The 18,836-nt window shown below is 46.5% G+C and overlaps 1 protein-coding gene across 4 annotated transcripts in view; it reads left to right on the top strand.

Moving 5' to 3' along the window:
- The window catches only part of VAV3 (vav guanine nucleotide exchange factor 3), a 197,520-nt gene that overhangs the window by 77,033 nt on the left and 101,651 nt on the right, over positions 1-18,836 (top strand). For all 4 annotated transcript variants that reach the window (XM_087960761.1, XM_087960759.1, XM_087960758.1 and 1 more), the window contains exons 3-6: positions 4,358-4,416; positions 4,837-4,902; positions 12,758-12,866; positions 16,635-16,727. In XM_087960761.1, coding sequence (XP_087816887.1) covers positions 4,358-4,416; positions 4,837-4,902; positions 12,758-12,866; positions 16,635-16,727 — 327 coding nt within the window. The remainder of the gene's footprint in view (positions 1-4,357; positions 4,417-4,836; positions 4,903-12,757; positions 12,867-16,634; positions 16,728-18,836) is intronic.

Here is an 18,836-nt window from a genome sequence, read left to right as displayed (position 1 = left end):
TCAATTGGATTCAGGTCTGGGGAATGGGCGGGCCAGTCCATAGCATCAATGCCTTCGTCTTGCAGGAACTGCTGACACACTCCAGCCACATGAGGTCTAACATTGTCGTGCATTAGGAGGAACCCAGGGCCAACCGCACCAGCATATGGTCTCACAAGGGGCTGAAGATCTCATCTCGGTACCTAATGGCAGTCAGGCTACCTCTGGCGAGCACATGGAGGTCTGTGCGGCCCCCTAAAGAAATGCCACCCCACACCATTACTGACCCACTGCCAAACTGGTCATGCTGGAGGATGTTGCAGGCAGCAGAACGTTCTCCATGGTGTCTCCAGACCCTGTCATGTCTGTCACATGTGCTCAGTGTGAACCTGCTTTCATCTGTGAAGAGCACAGGGCGCCAGTGGCGAATTTGCCAATCTTGGTGTTCTCTGGCAAATGCCAAACGTCCTGCACGGTGTTGGGCACAACCCCCACTGTGGACGTCGGGCCCTCATACCACCCTCATGGAGTCTGTTTCTGACTGTTTGAGCAGCCACATGCACATTTGTGGCCCGCTGGAGGTCATTTTGCAGGGCTCTGGCAGTGCTCCTCCTGTTCCTCCTTGCACAAAGGCAGAGGTAGTGGTCCTGATGCTGGGTTGTTGCCCTCCTACGGCCTCCTCCATGTCTCCTGATGTACTGGCCTGTCTCCTGGTAGCACCTCCATGCTCTGGACACTATGCTGACAGACCCAGCAAACCTTCTTGCCACAGCTCGCATTGATATGCCATCCTGGATGAGCTGCACTACCTGAGCCACTTGTATGGGTTGTAGACTCCGTCTCATGCTACCACTAGGGTGAAAGCACCGCCAGCATTCAGAAGTGACCAAACCATCAGGCAGAAAGCATAGGCACTGAGAAGTGGTCTGTGGTCACCACCTGCAGAACCACTCGTTTATTGGGGATGTCTTGCTAACTGCCTATGCTTTCTACCTGTTGTCTATTCCATTTGCACAACAGCATGTGAAATTGTTGTCAATCAGTGTTGCTACCTAAATGGACAGTTTGATTTCACAGAAGTGTGATTGACTTGGAGTTACATTGTGTTGTTTAAGTGTTCCCTTTATTTTTTTGAGCAGTGTACATTTGTGATATCACTTGCAAGAATAGCCTTGTACATGAGGTCATTGCAGTATTATCATCTGTACTTTATTGACTTAAGATTTTAGGCTGAGAGATACTGAGGAAAATCTGACTACTGAGTTCGTGCAACTTGAAGACTTCATCTTTTACAAATGAGACAGATAGAGTTGATGTTGTAACAGTCTACTTTCCTTGCTCCTTTTTTAGACTTCCTACACTATTAATAGATCCTCTGTGATCTTGCTATGTCCCTGTAAATTTGCCATCATGAAACAATTTTTATTAAAAAAACAACAACATAGGACATGGATAGATAGCCAGTGTGTGTGTATAAAGAAAAAAAAGGTTTCTCCTCTACTGCTCCTGTTCACCAAAACTGGTGATCTCATATTTTATATGAGAGGAACATATTTAGGAACCTTAAATAGTCACCCATCTCACAGATGTGACTCTGTATAGAATAAAACCAATAATTAAAACAATGTTAAGTAATGACCATTAAAAAGAGCAGTAGCAATAGCACTTAGACTTATATACCACTTGACAGTGCTTTACAACCCTCTATAAGTGGTTTACAGAGTCAGCATATTACCCCCAACAATCTGGGTCCTCCTTTTACCAACCTTGGAAGGATGGCTGAGTCAACCTTGAGGCTGGTGAGATTTGAACTGCCAAATTGCAGTCAGCAGTCAGCAGAAGTAGCCTGCAGTACTGCACTCTAACCACTGTGCCACCATGGCTCTTAAAAATAAGATAAGCAAGATTGTGGGAGATTGCATCAGAATCTTACAATACAGCCAGCTCGTGCACTCTGTGTCACCAGACAGTTTAGCAAACCCCAGGCCTGCTGAAAAAAAACATGTTTTGAGAGATTTCTGGAAGGTCAATAGGATCAGGGCTAATCTCCCCAGGGCAAATGATGTTCCAAAGGAGGCATAGCAGAAAAGGCTCTTCTCCTAGGTCCTATCAGGTGGAATTCCTGAGCAGATGGGACCAGTAACATACTGCTTCTGCCAGATCGGATGGGATGGGTAGAAGTAAGTGGGAGAGAGGGGAAGTGGGGATATCAGATAATATGGCCTTGTGCCATGAAGACCTTAAAAGGTCAAAAGCAGTATCTTAAATTGGACCCGGGAACAAACAGGCAATCCATATAGCTCATGGGACAGAGGTTTAAATTGTATCCTTCTGGGGGTACATATAACTGTCCTGCCACCATATTTTGCACCATTTGAAGCTATAGGTAGACCACAAATTTCTAGTGTCAGTATAATCACATTTTGGGCCAAGACTGAAAAAACTGCTCCATATGTTGAATGACTATTTGATCATCCTGCTGGGCCAAACAGGAAGAGCCATACTGCAGTTTTTTCCCCCTCCAAATAATAACCTGGGAATGGAGGGATTTGTCTTCCATTTACTGGGGAGAATGATACTTTTGAAAATAACAGATGGGAGGACCAATGTTGAAGGTTAGCTTGCACTTAAGTGGCAATGCTTATACATTTTAATGCTTTCTGTAAAGTTTAATAAGGACTGTTTCTCTTTTCATCCCATCCTGGTTTAGCTATCTTTATTTTGTTCATCTCCATCCAGTTAGCTCTCTCATTCAATTTCCTTTTTAATCCAGTATAGCAGCGTCCCCCAACCTTTTGGGCACAAGGGACCTGTTCTGTGAAGAGAGGTTTTCCTGTGGACCAGAGAGTGTGGTTTTGTCTGCATCTTGCGGATGGGGCTTTGCTTTGTGTGGCCTGGTTTCTGGCATGCCACGGCCCGGTGTCAGTCCATGAACCGGGGTTTGGAGATTCCTGCAATATAGCTACCCCTTCCCCATCCAATTCTTGTTTATCTTACTTAAGCAATGAGGATATGTGTGTGTGTATTTGTATATGTGTACTTGTGTATTTCTGTGGCGGGTAGGTTGTGTGTTTGAGAGAAATTAATTGAAACTTCACATTTGACTGTGGAAGGATAAAAATATAATACATGAATTCTTCCTCTGCATTTACAGCATTTATTTTATTAATGAGGTAATTTTATTTAGAGGCAATTAATTTTAATTAGTAATTGGTAATTTGGTTAGTATCAACTCATTTTTCCATTGTCAGCTCCCCACTTGTAATGACAACCCCCACCCCCATTTTGTTATTTGATAATAAAATACGGTAATCTGCTAATTATACAGCAGCATTTAGGATGTCTTTGGTCTTGATTCCTTCTCTACTAGAAATCTGCATAGTGAATTAACTATCTGCCTGTTGAATGATAATTCAGAGAGAAGTCATTTGTGTCAAATTAACAGCTGCTCTGACCATAAGTACTTTAATATTTGTTCACTAACATGAATGATTAGATCATTAGACCTACCAGACTGGGTGGCCAGGATTTTCTCTATCATTGCATAATAAAAAACTTTTTTACAATATGCTATTTCCTGCTTAATACTTTTTAAATCTAAGTAGCATTTGATTATTATTTTTTTTAAGCAATAATAATAAATGAATAAATGTGAGTATTGTTAGGGTTTTTTTTAATTAAAAGGAACTGGATGAATATCAGAGGGAGATATTTAAAACATTGGTGTCCATGGATGTCACCCTCCTTTCCACAGTGTCCACGGTGAGGTTGCAATGGTCACAAGTGTGAAAAACAGTCATAACTCATTTTTTCAGTGGCTTTGTAATTTTGAACAGTCACTAAGTGAACTGTTGTAAGTTGAGGATTACCTGTATAGGGCATATCTGTTATATTCCATTATATTAAGTCTGGCTCATTCTCAAATCAATTATTATAAGTGCCTGTGCATTTTGGACCACTTTAAGAGAATTATAGTAAATATGAAAGTAATTTTTTTTTATTATTATCATCATCAAATGATCCAATATTAACTAAATTGCAAAATTAATTTTTATCAAATGTAACATTAAATGATGATAAATTGATTGTCAAATATTAACTACATAATTAAGTAATTCATTTTATTCATATTTATAAAAGTGATCCAAATTATTTATAAGTATTACAATTTCATTTTAACAATAATCAAAGTAATAGTACAACTTCATTTTAAGTGTGTTTGTGCCAGGTTCATTTAAAATCAATATTATATCTAAAAATATTTTAAGTAGAAATGGCATATGCGTTTTCTTTGTATCTTAGCTGATGGATGATATTTAAATGATACTTGAAATAATTTTTGTTGTCACTAAACCCATGTTTTCCATCCCTTTTGCAGGTTATAGAAACTTTATCCAAACTTTCTCGCACCCCTATTGCTTTAGGCACTGGAATAAGGTACAATATAGTTGGGATTTTTAAAAAAAGCAAACACTGATTTTTGTTTATAATACAAATATTTGCTTAGAAAATGAACTGCAAATTGTTTTTGTTTCAAAGTAATTCTACTTTTTTAAAGTTACATTTTAGAACTGAATGATCTGCTTGAAATTAGTTACATTAATATACAATATACAGGTAAAATGAAAAATGAAATACTTGCTCAGGCATGCCAATAAAGTCATTCATATGATCATTTATTTATTCATTCAAGTAAGGGAGTTATATGGTCCCCATCTTATCTATGACAATTCTGGCGGATTCACAAAAGCAGCAAAAGAAAAAGCACAAAAAAGAACAATAATATGATTAAATCAGATTGTTCATTATGATAATTTTTAACTTTTGTTTCTTTGTTGTTGTTTTTTGTCTCCATAGGCCCTTTCCTACCGAAGAGAGTGTTAATGATGTAGACATATACAAAGGCCTTCCAGATTTAATAGAGTAGGTCATATTGTGTATTAATTTTGCATTCTAATTTGTAGGGTGTTGACATGCTGATCCTATGGAGAAAATATTTCAATTAGCATTTTGCTGTTTACTTTAAATTCTTTTAAGCTATTAAGTTTGTAATTAATTTTTATTTTGTTTAGAGTTGACGATAAACTCACCCAATGAAGACTTTCCAAACTTGCCATTCCAGAGGTCTCAAATAGTCTTATAAGATAGTTAATAGGGATCATGGCATCCCTCCTCTGTTTAAAAATAGGACAAAAATAAATGTGTTAAACCTCTGTTAAGGTTAATCTTTCATCATACACTCAAAATCAAGGTATTCTATTTCCAAATTTGATCTTTATGTTCCTAACCTTCGGATCATCCAGGTGTGGAGGTGCTCCAGTCTGGGGGTGGCTGAGCTATCTAGGACGTCCGCCTCCGTCACGTGGCCCCTTGCGCCCCAGTTGGCTCAGCCTCGATTAGGCTGTGTAATTCTTTTCTCTCTGGCCGATTCAAGCTATTAACTTTCAGGTTTGATTTTTGATTTAAAAGGGACAATCCTTCCTTCCTTAGCCTGCTCGGTATAGGGGATACAAGGGAGCACGTTTTCTTCGCCCCCTGGGGTTGTAGAACGGTGGCTTTAGCGCTTCGGCGCCAATCCCCCAATTCGGACGTTTCCTGCCGTTCTTTTCACCGCGATCGCAATGGCTTGTTCATGTAAGCGCGCCAGATAGCGCATGCTGGCATTCCCCCCACCGCTAACGCCGCTTACAGCAAGTAGAACAGCTTTAACTACCTTCTCTCTCGGCATTCCAGGTGCCAGAGAGGTCCCTACTCAGCCTGAGCAGCCCGTAATTACAGGGAGCGTGGGCGGTCGCTTTTTTGGGCACCGCCACATTGGCGTCATGGCGCCATTCTTGAGGCCTCGTTGTGCTGCGAAGTGACTGATTTTACATACAGGCCCTCAACCAGAGGACCGATTGATTAATCTGTGAATTTGGACAATATTGTTGGCCTTCCAGCTGGCTCAGGCAGAATTTAGCAGCCTATCCCTCCCGGTTGTTGTCTGGGAGCTCCAGCTGCCAGAGGCCTCATTACAGCCTCAGGCGTTCTAATTGAAAACATTGGTGTCAGTTAGCAGAAGAATCATAGAATATTAATAATTATAATCTTATTTTAATAATACTAATAATATTAACAATAATAATAATAATAATAATATCAGTAATAATAGTAATAATAGTAATAATAGTAGTAACAGTAATAATATTACTATTGATCACAACTATATAACTGCATCTTTGCAGGTCTAGATTCATATATATATGTGTATACATACACATATATAGACTTATTATGAATTCCTACAGCACCCACTGGGGCCAAGCCTTGGGTGCACAGAACCTTAATAATTAGACCAACTGCTATATTATAGAATTTATACATCTAAATTCCAAAAGGGGTGTGTGGACCAGCTGAAAGGACACCCGGCCTTTGTTGTGGGTCGAACCCTGGCGAGCCAACCGCCCTTAAAATTGTATTGTAGTCCTTTCTCTATAATGGCAGATGACAACTTCAACAAGCGCCCTTCTTTGAAGGCCAAATCTAAATCTATCACCTGCGCAAACAGGCTAAGGAAGCCCCTAAGGAAGCCCCTAAGGAGACCTCCAAGGCTTCTCAGAGAGGCAGCCCTACGACATCATCATAGGGCTCTAGAGAAGGAATTTGACAGAGCGATCTAGAGAGGCACAACGGTTCTTCCAACCCTCCTGCCCTCAGCTCCTTCTGCCTCCCCCCCTCCTCCAGTTTGTTCTCCCTCTCCAGGCACAGCCCATCCCAGGGACAACAGGTTCCCGGTCCATCGACCAGACGGACTCCTGAAGCTACATTCACGCCCCGGCCGCTGGCCTGTGCCCAGAGGAGAGCTGTCACACCAGAGATTCCTGCACACGTGCAGGCTTGGATGGAACGGGCCATTCGCCAGGGATAGCAGAGGGCCTTCAGCAGAGGGTCAGGTCCGGTCCCCCTCATTGGCGTCCGAACTCGATCCGCCATCTGTCAGGTCCTCGCCCAGATCGGATCCCTTTCATGGTCAGGTACCTTTACAGGGGCAGCCCTCTTCCAGAAAGAGATCTGGAGGAGGCCATGGAAGATCAGTTTGGGGTGGAGGAGGAACTGGAATGGGGGTCTATGCACCAAGAGGAGCTCCTATCGGGAGGTAGACCTCTTGGAGGGGACATGTCCGAGGGCGAGGGCCTTACCCGGACCAACCCACTGTTACGGGACTGTTCAAACCACACATGTTCAAGTCGCTGTTATTCAAAGCCAGGATTATTTCTGGCCTGTCCGTGCAGCCCTCCTTGACTCTCTCCTCCCGGCAGAAGGCCAGGAGGATGTCATTTTGACAGCCCGTGGTGGAGGCGGTGGTAATCCCGGCCCCACCCTTATTTCACGACCTGGTCTCTAACCAGCTGAATTCACTAGGGCCCCCCGCCCCATCCAGCCTGGACAAGAGGTTCTTCAACCTCGAGTCAAGCTTCTGCGACTTACTTAATTCTCCCCTGTAATGACCCCATCGTTGGCCTGGCCTCTTCGTCGTCCCCAGTGATCCTCTAGAGCCCTAAAGCCCGAGGACTAGGGTCTGAGGCTGCGCCCTCCGTAGGGCTCATCAAGCAGACACTTGGGCCATTAGATCAGCCACTGCCGCCTCCTTCTTCACCAGATTTCTATCCGGTGACTTCGTCAACTGAAGCAGCACGTCTCCCCCTCAACCCTAGGGCTCAACAGGACGTAGCAAAATTGTTGGCCGCGGCAGAGTTCTCCCGATGCCACCTACCATGCGGTTAAGTTTTCCGCACGAGCAATAACATCACGTCATAGCTCGCCGCCTGCTCTGGCTCAAGCACTGGCAGGCGGGCATAAAAACAAGGTTAAGCTGGCCACGCCCCCATAAGGGGGGACAAAATATTGGGTTCTGCTTTGGACCCCTTGCTTTCTGAAACCCGAAACAAGAAAAAATTTCTCCCTCCTCTTTTGTCGGAGGTCAGAATCTACAGAGCCCTCAGCCATTTCGGAGAGGTTCCTCCCGTCCCTTCTACCAGTCCCCCTTCCCGCCCAGGTACCCTAGGCCATTCCTTCCGGCCATTCCAGCCCCAGGACCAAACCGATCCGGGCGACAGGAACAGGAGGGGCAGCGGCTACAGGCACCCCTCCAGGGGTTCAGGAGGAAGCCCTTCCGCGTAGATAGATCCCGTCCCTCCCTTCCCATCGGGCGGCCGCCTCTGGCACCTCGCCCGACCGATGGGACCCTCCACTTCTGATGCTTGGGTCCGTGATACCGTTAGACTTGGTCTCACGCTTGAGTTCAGCGCGCCCTCCTGACTTCTTCATGGCATCCCCCCTCAAGGGACCCCTCCAAACGCAACCTAATGGATTCAGCAATCATCATCTCCTCACCATACAGGCCATTCAACCCGTCCCACCATCCCAGCGTGGACAGGGGTTCTATTCTCACCTCTTCGTGGTCCCTAAATCCTCTGGTGGATGGAGGGCCATTCTGGACCTGAAACGTCTTAACTGTTATTTGGTTTATCGCAGTTTCAAGATGCCCACCCCCTACAGTCCATCTTACTCAGCATCCGGCAGGGGGATTGGCTATCCTCCATAGACCTTTCGAGACATACCTTCACATCCCTATCCGGCCCTCCCATTTCAAATTCCTCAGGTTCTGCTACAACCATCGCCACTTCCAATATGTGGCCCTTCCCTTTGGGCTGGCCTCGGCCCCGGAACCTTCACCAAGGGCCTCGCGGCCCTGGCGGCCCACCTCAGGAACCTCCCGGTCCGCCTCCATTGTTATCTGGATGACATCCTCATCCTCTCTCCCTCAAAACCCACGCAGAGAGGCATTTTAGAGCTACTCTCTCAGCCCTCCAAGACCATGGCTTCCTAGTTAATTGGCAAAGAGCCAACTGTCACCATCTACACGGATCACCCCCTTGGGGCCGTCATTGACTCAGTTCAGGGTAAGTTTTCCTTTCCTCGGAGAGATTCCTTTAGCATCCAGGAAGCCATCAAACATATCAGGTGATCAAGGAAGGTAACAATTTTAGGATTGTCTAAATTACTGGGTACATGGTCTCTTGTATTTCCATTGTTCCATGGGCCCGTTTACACTCTAAATCCCTACAGTGTTTCCTGCTCCGTTCAGCGGGCCGGCAGAAGCAATTCAAAGACCTCAGTCAAGGTGCCTTCAAGGGTCCTCACGTCTCTCCTCTGGTGGACCCGTCCCACCATCAACAAGGGCCATTTCTTCAAGGAGCCCCAACGCCTCTCCTCACCACAGACGCCAGCCTGTCCGGATGGGCGCCACATCCACTCCCTCTCCAACACAGGGCAGATGGTCACAGGTAGACCGGGAATACAGTATAAACGGGTTGGAACTCCGCGATCCACTTGGCCACGCGCAAATTCTTCCACACGTATGCGGGCGGCATGTCTCATACCCACGGACAACGTCACCGCCAAGGCTCCCGTCAACCGACAGGGGGCACCCAGTCCATCTGTTTGATGAGAGAGGCCGCGCACCTTGCCGTTGGGCGGAGAGCAACCTCCTCTCCCTCAAAGCCGAACACATCTCAGGGACTCAAACTCTCAAGCGGATTGGCTAAGCAGGACCACGGTCGACCAGTCCGAGTGGCGCATCCACCGTTACTGTTCAGGAGGCGACCAGGATGTTCGGTCTTCCATTGGTGGATCTCTTCGCCTCCCGCTCAACACACAACTACCCAGGTTTTTCTCCAGGTACCCCTCCCACGGGGCCGAGAATTACGACGCCCTCCGTGTCCCTGGCACACAGGGCTCCGATGCATTCCCTCCACTAGCCCTGCTTCCCAGAGTCATCCAGAAGCTTATCTCCGAGAGCGGAGCTGATTCTAGGGGCCCCCTCGGGCCCAGGCGCCCTGATTTGCGGACCTCCGCAACTTGTCGGTGGCCCCTCCCTGGAAAATTCCTTCCAACAGGATATCCTTCTCCCAGGGGCCCCTCCGACACCCGGACCCTCAGTGGCTCCAGTTAGCCATTTGGAGGTTGAGGCGGGAGCGTTTAAAAAAGCGAACACTTTTCTGACCAGGTTATTACTACCATTTTAGCTGCCAGGCGTCACTTCAACAACCCGTATATACGGCGGCACTTGGAATAGCTTCTGCAAGTGGTGCCATAGTCTCCAGGTCAACCCGATTTCACCTCCCATCGCTCAGGTCTTGGAGCTTCTCCAAGAGGGCTTGAGGAAAGGGTTTCTACAAACACCTTGCGGCGTCAGGTCGCAGCTCTCTCAACAGTCATTGCCTGTGATAATCTGGGTTCCCCCCACCACCCTCGTGTTCGGACATTCCTCAGAGGAGCCACCAACTTGTGTCCACCAACCGTACATCGATATCCTACCTGGGATCTTGATAGGGTCCTGGTGTCCCTCACTAAACATCCCTTTGAGCCCCTCAGGAGGCCTCACCCCAGTTATTAACGTTCAAAGTCGTGTTCCTGGTGACTATTACTTCACCCGCCGAATATCAGAGCTTGCAGCCTTGTCGGTAAGGGAGGACCTTTGCATCTTCCATGCCGACCGGGTGGTCCTCCAGACCGGATCCCACCTTCCTGCCCAAGGTCAACTCGGCCTTCCATAGGGCTCAGGAACTCACACTCCCGAACTTCTGCCCCAATCCCTCGGGAAGGGAGCAGCTTTGCACACCCTGGACGTTAGGCGGGCCCTATGCGTTTACATTAAACGTACTCAGCCCTTCCGGAGATCAGAATCCTTATTTCTTCCAGCCCAATTCACTAGGCCATAAGGTGTCCCCGTCTACCACCGGCCGCTGGATTAGGAGCTACTATTGCCAAGGCCTATTTGTCCCAGGCCCTGCCGATGCCCAGGGGATCACAGCGCACTCCACCAGAAGTGCAGCCACCTCGGCAGCTTGGGCCACTCAGGCTCCAATTTCCGACATTTGTAGGGCAGCCACTTGGGCATCCCCTTCTCCTCTCATTAGACACTATAAGATAGACACGTTTGCCTCGGCGGAGGCTTCGTTTGGTAGATGAGTCCTTCAGCAAGTCTTTAGGGAACCTCAGAGGTTGCAGGGCCAGGCGGAGTCCCCCCGTAGGACAGCCAAGCTTTGGTATGTCCCACACACTGGATGATCCGAGCGGCTCTCAGGAGAATGGGCGTTGGTTCTTACCTGACACGCCGATTCTCTGAGGCCGTGAGGATCATCCAGCCCTGCTTTAGATTTGCCGTCTGGTGGGAACTTGTTTCGACCAATGAACTCTTTAGCATAGGAGGATGGGAGAACGACCTTCCTTCACTCTCGTCTTCGCGCAAACTGGGGAACGCAAGGGAGGCCACGTGACGGAGGGCGGAGCGTTCCTCAGTAATTAAGCTCAGCCTACAACGACGCAGACTGGAGCACCTCCCACACACTGGATGATCCTCACGGCCTCAGAGAATCGGCGTGTCAGGTAAGAACCAACGCCCAATATCCACGGCTTCATGAATTAATACCACTGTCATAAGTTGGGTAATAATTAACATTTTTTATTGATTTTAATAGTAAATAATGTAAAATAGATACAGACAATCTTCAATTAACAACCATTTTTTCAGTGATCATTTGAAGTTCTGATGGTGCTGAACAAGTGGCACCTAGGACTGGTCTTTGAAGTTCCACCCATTGAACCATCTGTGAGGTCAGATGAGTACAATTCAGGAAATTCTGGTCCAGTTACTATTGTTAAGTGAAGACGACCTGTAAGCTTATAGAAAGGCTATATGCACAAAACAGTAAAACAAATCAGTAACTTTGAACCTTCAAATTATCTTAAGATATGGTTTTAGCTACAAAGATGATATATAGTATATCGACTCCCAGATCTCTAATAGTAAAATAGTTTCTCTTGGTTGATGAAGAGTTTTCCCATCCTGACTTACTGTTATAAAAAATGAGTATAGTATAGCCCTTTACTGAGCGTAAGTTATGGCTCCTATATTTGTGGTACTGATGAGAGAATAGAATAGAATTCTTTATTGGCCAAGTGTGATTGGACATACAAAGAATTTGTCTTGGTGCAAATGCTCTCAGTGTACATAAAAGAAAAGATACATTCATCAAGAGTCAAGAATCATAAGGTACAACACTTAATGATAGTCATAGAGTACAATAAGCAATTAAATCATATTAGGAAACAGTCAATATAGATCATAAGGATATAAGTGACAAAGTTAGTCATATAGTCACAAGTGGGAGGGGATGGATGATAAGGAGTGATGAGAAGGTTAATAGTAATAGTATTGCAGACTTTGTAAATATTTGGACAGTGTTGAGGAATTATTTGTTTAGCAGAGTGATGGCGTTTGGGAAGAAACTGTCCTTGTGTCCAGTTGTTCTGGTGTGCAGTGCTCTATAGTGTCATTGTAAGGGAAGGAGTTGAAACAGTTTATGTCCGGGATGGGAGGGGACTCGTGCAGTATACAGGTCCTTGATGGAAGGGAGGTTGTAAAAGAAGAAATTTTTAAAAAATCTGTTCTATCCTAGATTGTTGTCTTTGAACCTAAGGGCAATGTATTGATGGTAATTATGATTACATAGATTCTTGTATTTACTGGCCACAGTTAAGGTTTATCATAGTTTAGTGTTCAAGTGATCTCAGCAACCTAAAGCCAAGCCAGCTGTCTCTAAGTCTGCCAGCAGTGCACAAAATGGACAGGAGATCAGAGGGGACCTATACAGTGTTTTGTGATACTCATCTAGATTTTTAAAAGAGGTTCTATTATGCGCTCTGAATTGTTTCCTTTCACATTGTATTCTAGTGAAACGAGAGTGAATGAAGATGAAGACCTTTATGATTGTGTTTATGGGGAAGATGAAGGAGGTGAAGTGTATGAAGACCTAATGAAAGCTGAAGCAGCACATCAGCTTGTGAGTTATAAAAAGATCCAGCTGGACATAAAAGAAATAGTGCAGTAATATATTTAGGCCATAATCCAAAATTAAGCCTATTTCAATCTCATGGATTTCCAATGGAGTATTAAGAGCCAATTAATCATACTAAAGCCATCGGCAACTTGGCTCCAGTTTTTTTGCTAAAAATCTTTCACTGTCATCTACCTGGTAAATTCTTTCTTTTCACATAAATATTTTGACCTGTCATCATTCTGGTCCATTACTTGGTAAATTAAGTGAATGTGACCTAAATTGCCTCATAACAAACATACTAATATATAATAGCATTTTGAAATGTCCCGTTGTCATTTAAGAAGTTTTAAAATATGAAACACAGAGAATAAAACTACCGTATATACTCGAGTATAAGCCGAGTTTTTCAGCCCATTTTTTGTGCTGAAACCCCCCTCGGCTTATACTCGAGTCAGATTCCCCTTTGAAAAAAAATGGTGTGGAGCTCCGGAGCTGGGCAGGCGCTTCCCTGCTTCCGTGTTTCCTTTGCAACTTTTAAGCATGTTTCCTTTGCAACTTTTAATCGGAAGCAGAAAAGTTCTTGCATGAGGATATATTTTTTCTTTTTTTAACTGTTTTTAGGGAGGGGAAAAGACCCACCGTCATGTGAGAATGCTCAGACACGAAATCTATCCGCCCGAAAATAAGTGTGTGTGTGTGTGTGGGAATTTTAACAGAGGGAAGATGTAGGGAGAAGGCAAAAGTGACGGAAGATCCTTCAGGGGAAACTGAGGGGAGACTCACCCTTGGTCCAGATGAGCCCCTTCCCCACCCCTAAGGAAGCAGAGGCAGCCAGCAAGGGCAGGCAAGCCCCACTTCACGGACTCCGTCTGTCCTCGCTCCCACCCACCCACCCACCCAAAGCCACGAAGTCCCCCAATCGCGCAGCCCAGAATCGCCCTCCCCTCGGGGCAGCGACGCCCGGTTTCCCGAGACAAGAAGCTCCACCGTGCAATGAAAGCGCCCTGGCTCTAGGCTCGCGGGCTCAGAAAACAACGCGAGCCGAGGTGGCTTCCGCTCCGCTCGGCTTCTCCAACATCCGGCGCCGCCCTGTTCTATGTGCCGGACCCGGCAAGTCCGAGCAGCCAGCGCGTGGAGCAGGGCGGCGCCGGGAGATCGCTTGGCTGCCTCTTTCGCAGCACGGGAGGCCTCCCGGCTGGCCAGCTGCTCCCTCCTTCTCTGCCTGTTTGTTCTGTGTGGCGAGGAGGAGACCCGGCCGGCTGGTTGGGGAGGCTTTCTGTGCCGAGGAGGCGGTTGCTGGTCTCCGGCTTTGCTCCGCTTCTCTGATGGTCCGCGCCGCCATGTTCTTTACTTGGGCAGCGGGCGCCTGCAGCGCGCCACGGCGTGGCAACAGGCAGTTCCGCCCGGAAGCTCCGCTCAGGTGTCCGGCTGGGGCTGTCGGGAGTTGCTGCCGCCAGTGCGGCCCCAGTCCCACGTCGCCTCGGGAAGGGAAAGGCAAAGGAACCTGCCGTTGCAAAGCGCTGCCGCAGCTCTTCCTTTTGCCTTTCCCTTCCCGAGGCGACGCGGGACTGGGGCCGCACCGGCGGCAGCAACTCCCGACAACCCCAGCCGGACACCTGAGCAGAGCCCGGGCGGAACTGCCTGTTGCCGCCGTGGGCGCTGCTGCGCGCCCGGCTGCCCAAGTAAAGAACATGGCGGCGCCGGACCATCGGAGAAGCGGAGCAAAGCCGGAGACCAGCAGCCGCCTCCTCGGCGCAGAAAGCCTCCCCAACCAGCCGGCCAGTCTCCTCCTCCTCGGCCACACAGAACAAACAGGCAGAGAAGGAGGACAGACATGATATTCTTCCGATTAAAATCGGAATTCCGATTTTTTTGAAATCGCCCCCTTCTTCTCCCTCCTTCCCCCCCTCGGAGGCCCTGAGTCAGGAGTTGCTACCGCTGGTGCGGCTCTGCATGGCTCCAGTCCCGTGTTGCCTCGGGAAGGAAGGCAAAAAGGAAGAGCCGCGGCGGCGCTTGCAACGGCAGCAGCGGCTCCTGGTTTTGCCTTTCCCTTCCCGAGGCAACGCGGGACTGGAGCAGCGTGGAGCTGCGCGGAGCTTGCGCCAGCGGTAGCAACTCCTGACAGCCCCAGCCGGATACCTGAGCCCGGCGGGCGGGGCGGAGCCCGGGCGGGCGGGCGGTGCGGCGGAGCCCGGGTGGGCGGTGCAAGCAGAGCCCGGGCGGGCGGTGCGAGCAGAGGCCACTGAGCGGCAGGAAAAGGGAGCTGGGCAGCGATTTCTTGGCGCACGGTGGGGGGGTCTCTTTTGGCCGCCCGATTTTTTTTTCAGAGGGGAATATCATGCCTGGGAGGAGAGCAGCTGGCCAGCCGGGAGGCCTCCCGTGCTGCGAAAGAGGCAGCCAACGATCTCCGGCGCCGCCCTGCTCCACGCGCTGGCTGCTCGGACTTGCCGGGCCCGGCACATAGAACAGGGCGGCGCCGGATGTTGGAGAAGCTGAGCAGAGCCGAAGCCACCTCAGCTCGCGTTGTTTTCTGAGCCCGCAGCCTAGAGCCAGGGCGCTTTCATTGCACGGCGGAGCTTCTTGTCTCGGGAAAAACCGGGCGTCCTTGCTGCCCCCTGAGGGGAGGGCGATTCTGGGCTGCGCGATTGGCTTTGGGTGGGTGGGTGGGTGGGTGGGAGCGAGGAAGGACGGAGTCCATGAAGTGGGGCTTGCCTGCCCTTGCTGGCTGCCTCTGCTTCCTTAGGGGTGGGGAAGGGGGCTCATCTGGACCAAGGGTGAGTCTCCCCCTCAGTTTCCCCTGAAGGATCTTCCGTCGCTTTTGCCTTCTCCCTACATCTCCGCTCAGGTGTCCGGCTGGGGCTGTCAGGAGTTGCTGCCGCCAGTGTGGCTCCGGTCCTGCATTGCCTTGGGAAGGGTGGGGCAAAACCAGGAGCCACTGAGCCTGAGCCTCCGGTGCCTCTGCTGCCTTTGCAAAGCGCTGCCGTAGCTCTTCCTTTTTGCCTTTCCCTTCCCGAGGCGACGCGGGACTGGGGCCGCGCGGCGGTAGCGACTCCTGACTCAGGGGGCCTCCGAGGGGAGGGGAAGAGAGTGACTCCTGCCTCCTGCTGTCATCATCATCTTCTTCTTTTGGGTTAGTGAATCAATTAAACCTTTCATGATAGTGAGATCGTTTCCCAAATTAATTATTTTTATTTTTGAAATTTACCAGTAGCTGCTGCATTTCCTACCCTTGGCTTATACTCGAGTCAATAAGTTTTCCCAGTTTTTTTGTGGTAAAATTAGGTGCCTCGGCTTATATTCGGGTTGACTTATACTCGAGTATATACGGTATGTTGGTTCTTTTGCCTGCATTAGCTCTGCCGCTTCTCATGGCTTCCCTCAGCACTTTTTCCCAATCTCCCACAGTTGGAAGCCGACTGTGGTCTCTTTCTCTCTTCCTTCTACCATTTCTTTAATTGATCGATATTCTGACCAGTGAAGTCTGAGTTTAGATCAGCTGCCATGGCCTTTTCTCAATTCAAAGGTCCACACAGGATACAGGTGAGAGCTGGAATCTCTCCTGGGAGAGATTCTGTTCCGATTTATTCTTTAAATTGGCAAGATGTGGGGCAAGACAGATGTGTCTGTTAGACAGCATGTTGCTGAGTTCAGATCTACAACAAGATAGATTAGGATGCTGACTGTCATTGACAGTTGATAGAGAAATATGGTCCAGCTGAAAAATACCCAGAAGTGTGCTCATATTCAAGTAAACTCTTATTGACTTGACAGAAATGTCCTGAGAATGACATAAGAACTTGCTGTCTTTCGGAAATAAAACAGACTGAAGAGAAATACACCGAAACACTGGAATCAATCGAAAAGGTAAAATGGTGTGATAAAACAACCAGGAAGTCATTTCTCACTTATTGCCAGGGGAGCTAGGAGAGTAGAAAAGTTTCAGGCAAGGATGTATACATAGTAGAGGTGTGCACAAAATAGAAAGCATGTTTGGTTTTGACCTTGAAATAAAACAGCTTCATTTGAAATGTTTCTTCAAAGTGTTCTGAGTTTGCTTTGTTCTACAAGACAGCACTGTTTATCAGAGGGAATTTGAGACCAGTTACCATTCCCTCCCTTTTTTTTCACCACTGGGGCCACAAAGATAAGCAGCGCATAAAATTTGGTAAATTTATTTATATTCAATACCTGCCATAATCCAAGATCCTCAGTGCTTATAAATAACTCAAGGTGGTGAAAATATACAGTACTCCTTCCTCCTCCTATATTCCCCACAACAACAGTCCTGTGAGGTGGATTGGACTGAGAGAGAGTGACTGTCCCAAGTTACCCAGTCAGCTTGCATGCCCAAGGCAGAACTAGAACTCACAGTCTCCTTGTGTCAACTGTCCAACTAATGAACCCAAAATAAGGAAACACTCTCAGGAGCTTTTAATTCCCAAAAGTAAAACTTTATTGGATACACCATTCTGGTACTGAAGAATCAAAACCAGCTCTGGTTTTCCCACACAAATGCTTGCTTAGTTAAACAATAGCTTCTCTTTCTCCTCACCCTGGGGATCACATTGTCCAATTATGAAACATCCTTTTGTTATGGGAACATTCCATCTCTTTCCCAAGCACCTGCAGTGATGACCTTGATGGTTGCCAGGCTCTCACGGTCTACGCACACATTCTCAGCATTCTATTTCCCTCTTCCTTCCCCCCAGTTCATTGGCAAGTTGAAAAGCGTTAAGGTTTGACAGAAGCAAATCAGTTTAATCTTGACACCTTGTTTCTAACATGGCACCTTAACATAGATCAAATTGGCTATATACCATATGTATGGGTGTATGTTATTTATTTATTAACTTAAAAATAAAGAGTTGTGGGAAACAATGGGAATATGCTCTATTGTCTTTCATTGAAATACCTATAATTTGTCAAAAAGCAAAAACAAAAAAACAACCCATCCACTTCTCAACAGAGAGTATAGATAGTTTTTTTCTATTTAAGTAAAACTCTGGATTACTTAACTACTATTACAGAACATAAAAATCTGATAATCTCTGCAGTATTTCTATCAGTGAGTACATCATATCTGTTAATTTTTAAAAAACATTTTTTAAAACAATCTTTCAGCCAATTTTTCTCCGGAATCAGTGACAACTGAATTTGGAAGGATCAAACAACATGTGACAAAGTTTGTTAAACTTGTCAGATAATTTAATGAACTGTTTCAGTGTTGAAGCATTTCAAGATCCCTTATCTACCACAACTTTCTAAATTTTACTGCTTGATACATTAAACATTAAATAATGGATCAGTTTTTCATTTTAAGAGCATATGCTGTTACATGTTTATTTTATATCACAGTATATTCCACTATTTCACTGTTACCAATGCATGGCAGATCACTCATTTTTCCTTTTTTAAGTTATATATATCTACTCAATAAACAATTTCAAAACCTTATGGCTTGAGAAATAATTAAATGTAAGATTGAAAAATCCACCTTCTCCCCGACTCCCTTGTTATCTCAATGGAAATTACTGTACTGATTCTACCTTTTTTCAAGAATATTCTGATGTGGAATGAGTTGCAAGTTATTAAATGATTTATATCAATGTTTCTCAACCTCAGGAACTTTAAATTATATGGACTTCAACTTGCAGAATTCTTCAAAGTTCTGGGATTGAGAAACCCTGATTGAGGTAAAAGGGAATTTCATGCACGGTGACATTTTCTTTGAGGAAAACATCCGAGACAAAAGACAATAAAGCACTTTTCAAAAAACGACAAAAGAGTTTGTTACCAAGATGAACTTTGCTCCAAATATTCCCTTTTATTGCTACACTAGATACACAAACAACGATCCAGTGGAGAAATAACTTAAATTATCTATTATAAAATTTGGGCAATGTAATTTTATTTAGATTATTACTGCTAACTTTTTTGTGGGGGGGAGAACTGGATCATTTAATCTTACTGCAA

The sequence above is a fragment of the Notechis scutatus genome, chromosome 3 (assembly GCF_049901735.1).
Source record: "Notechis scutatus isolate UNSWTSFEM ecotype Mainland chromosome 3, rNotScu1.2, whole genome shotgun sequence".
Classification (NCBI taxonomy): Eukaryota; Metazoa; Chordata; class Lepidosauria; order Squamata; family Elapidae; genus Notechis; species Notechis scutatus.
This window is presented reverse-complemented; position numbering and strand designations above follow the sequence as displayed.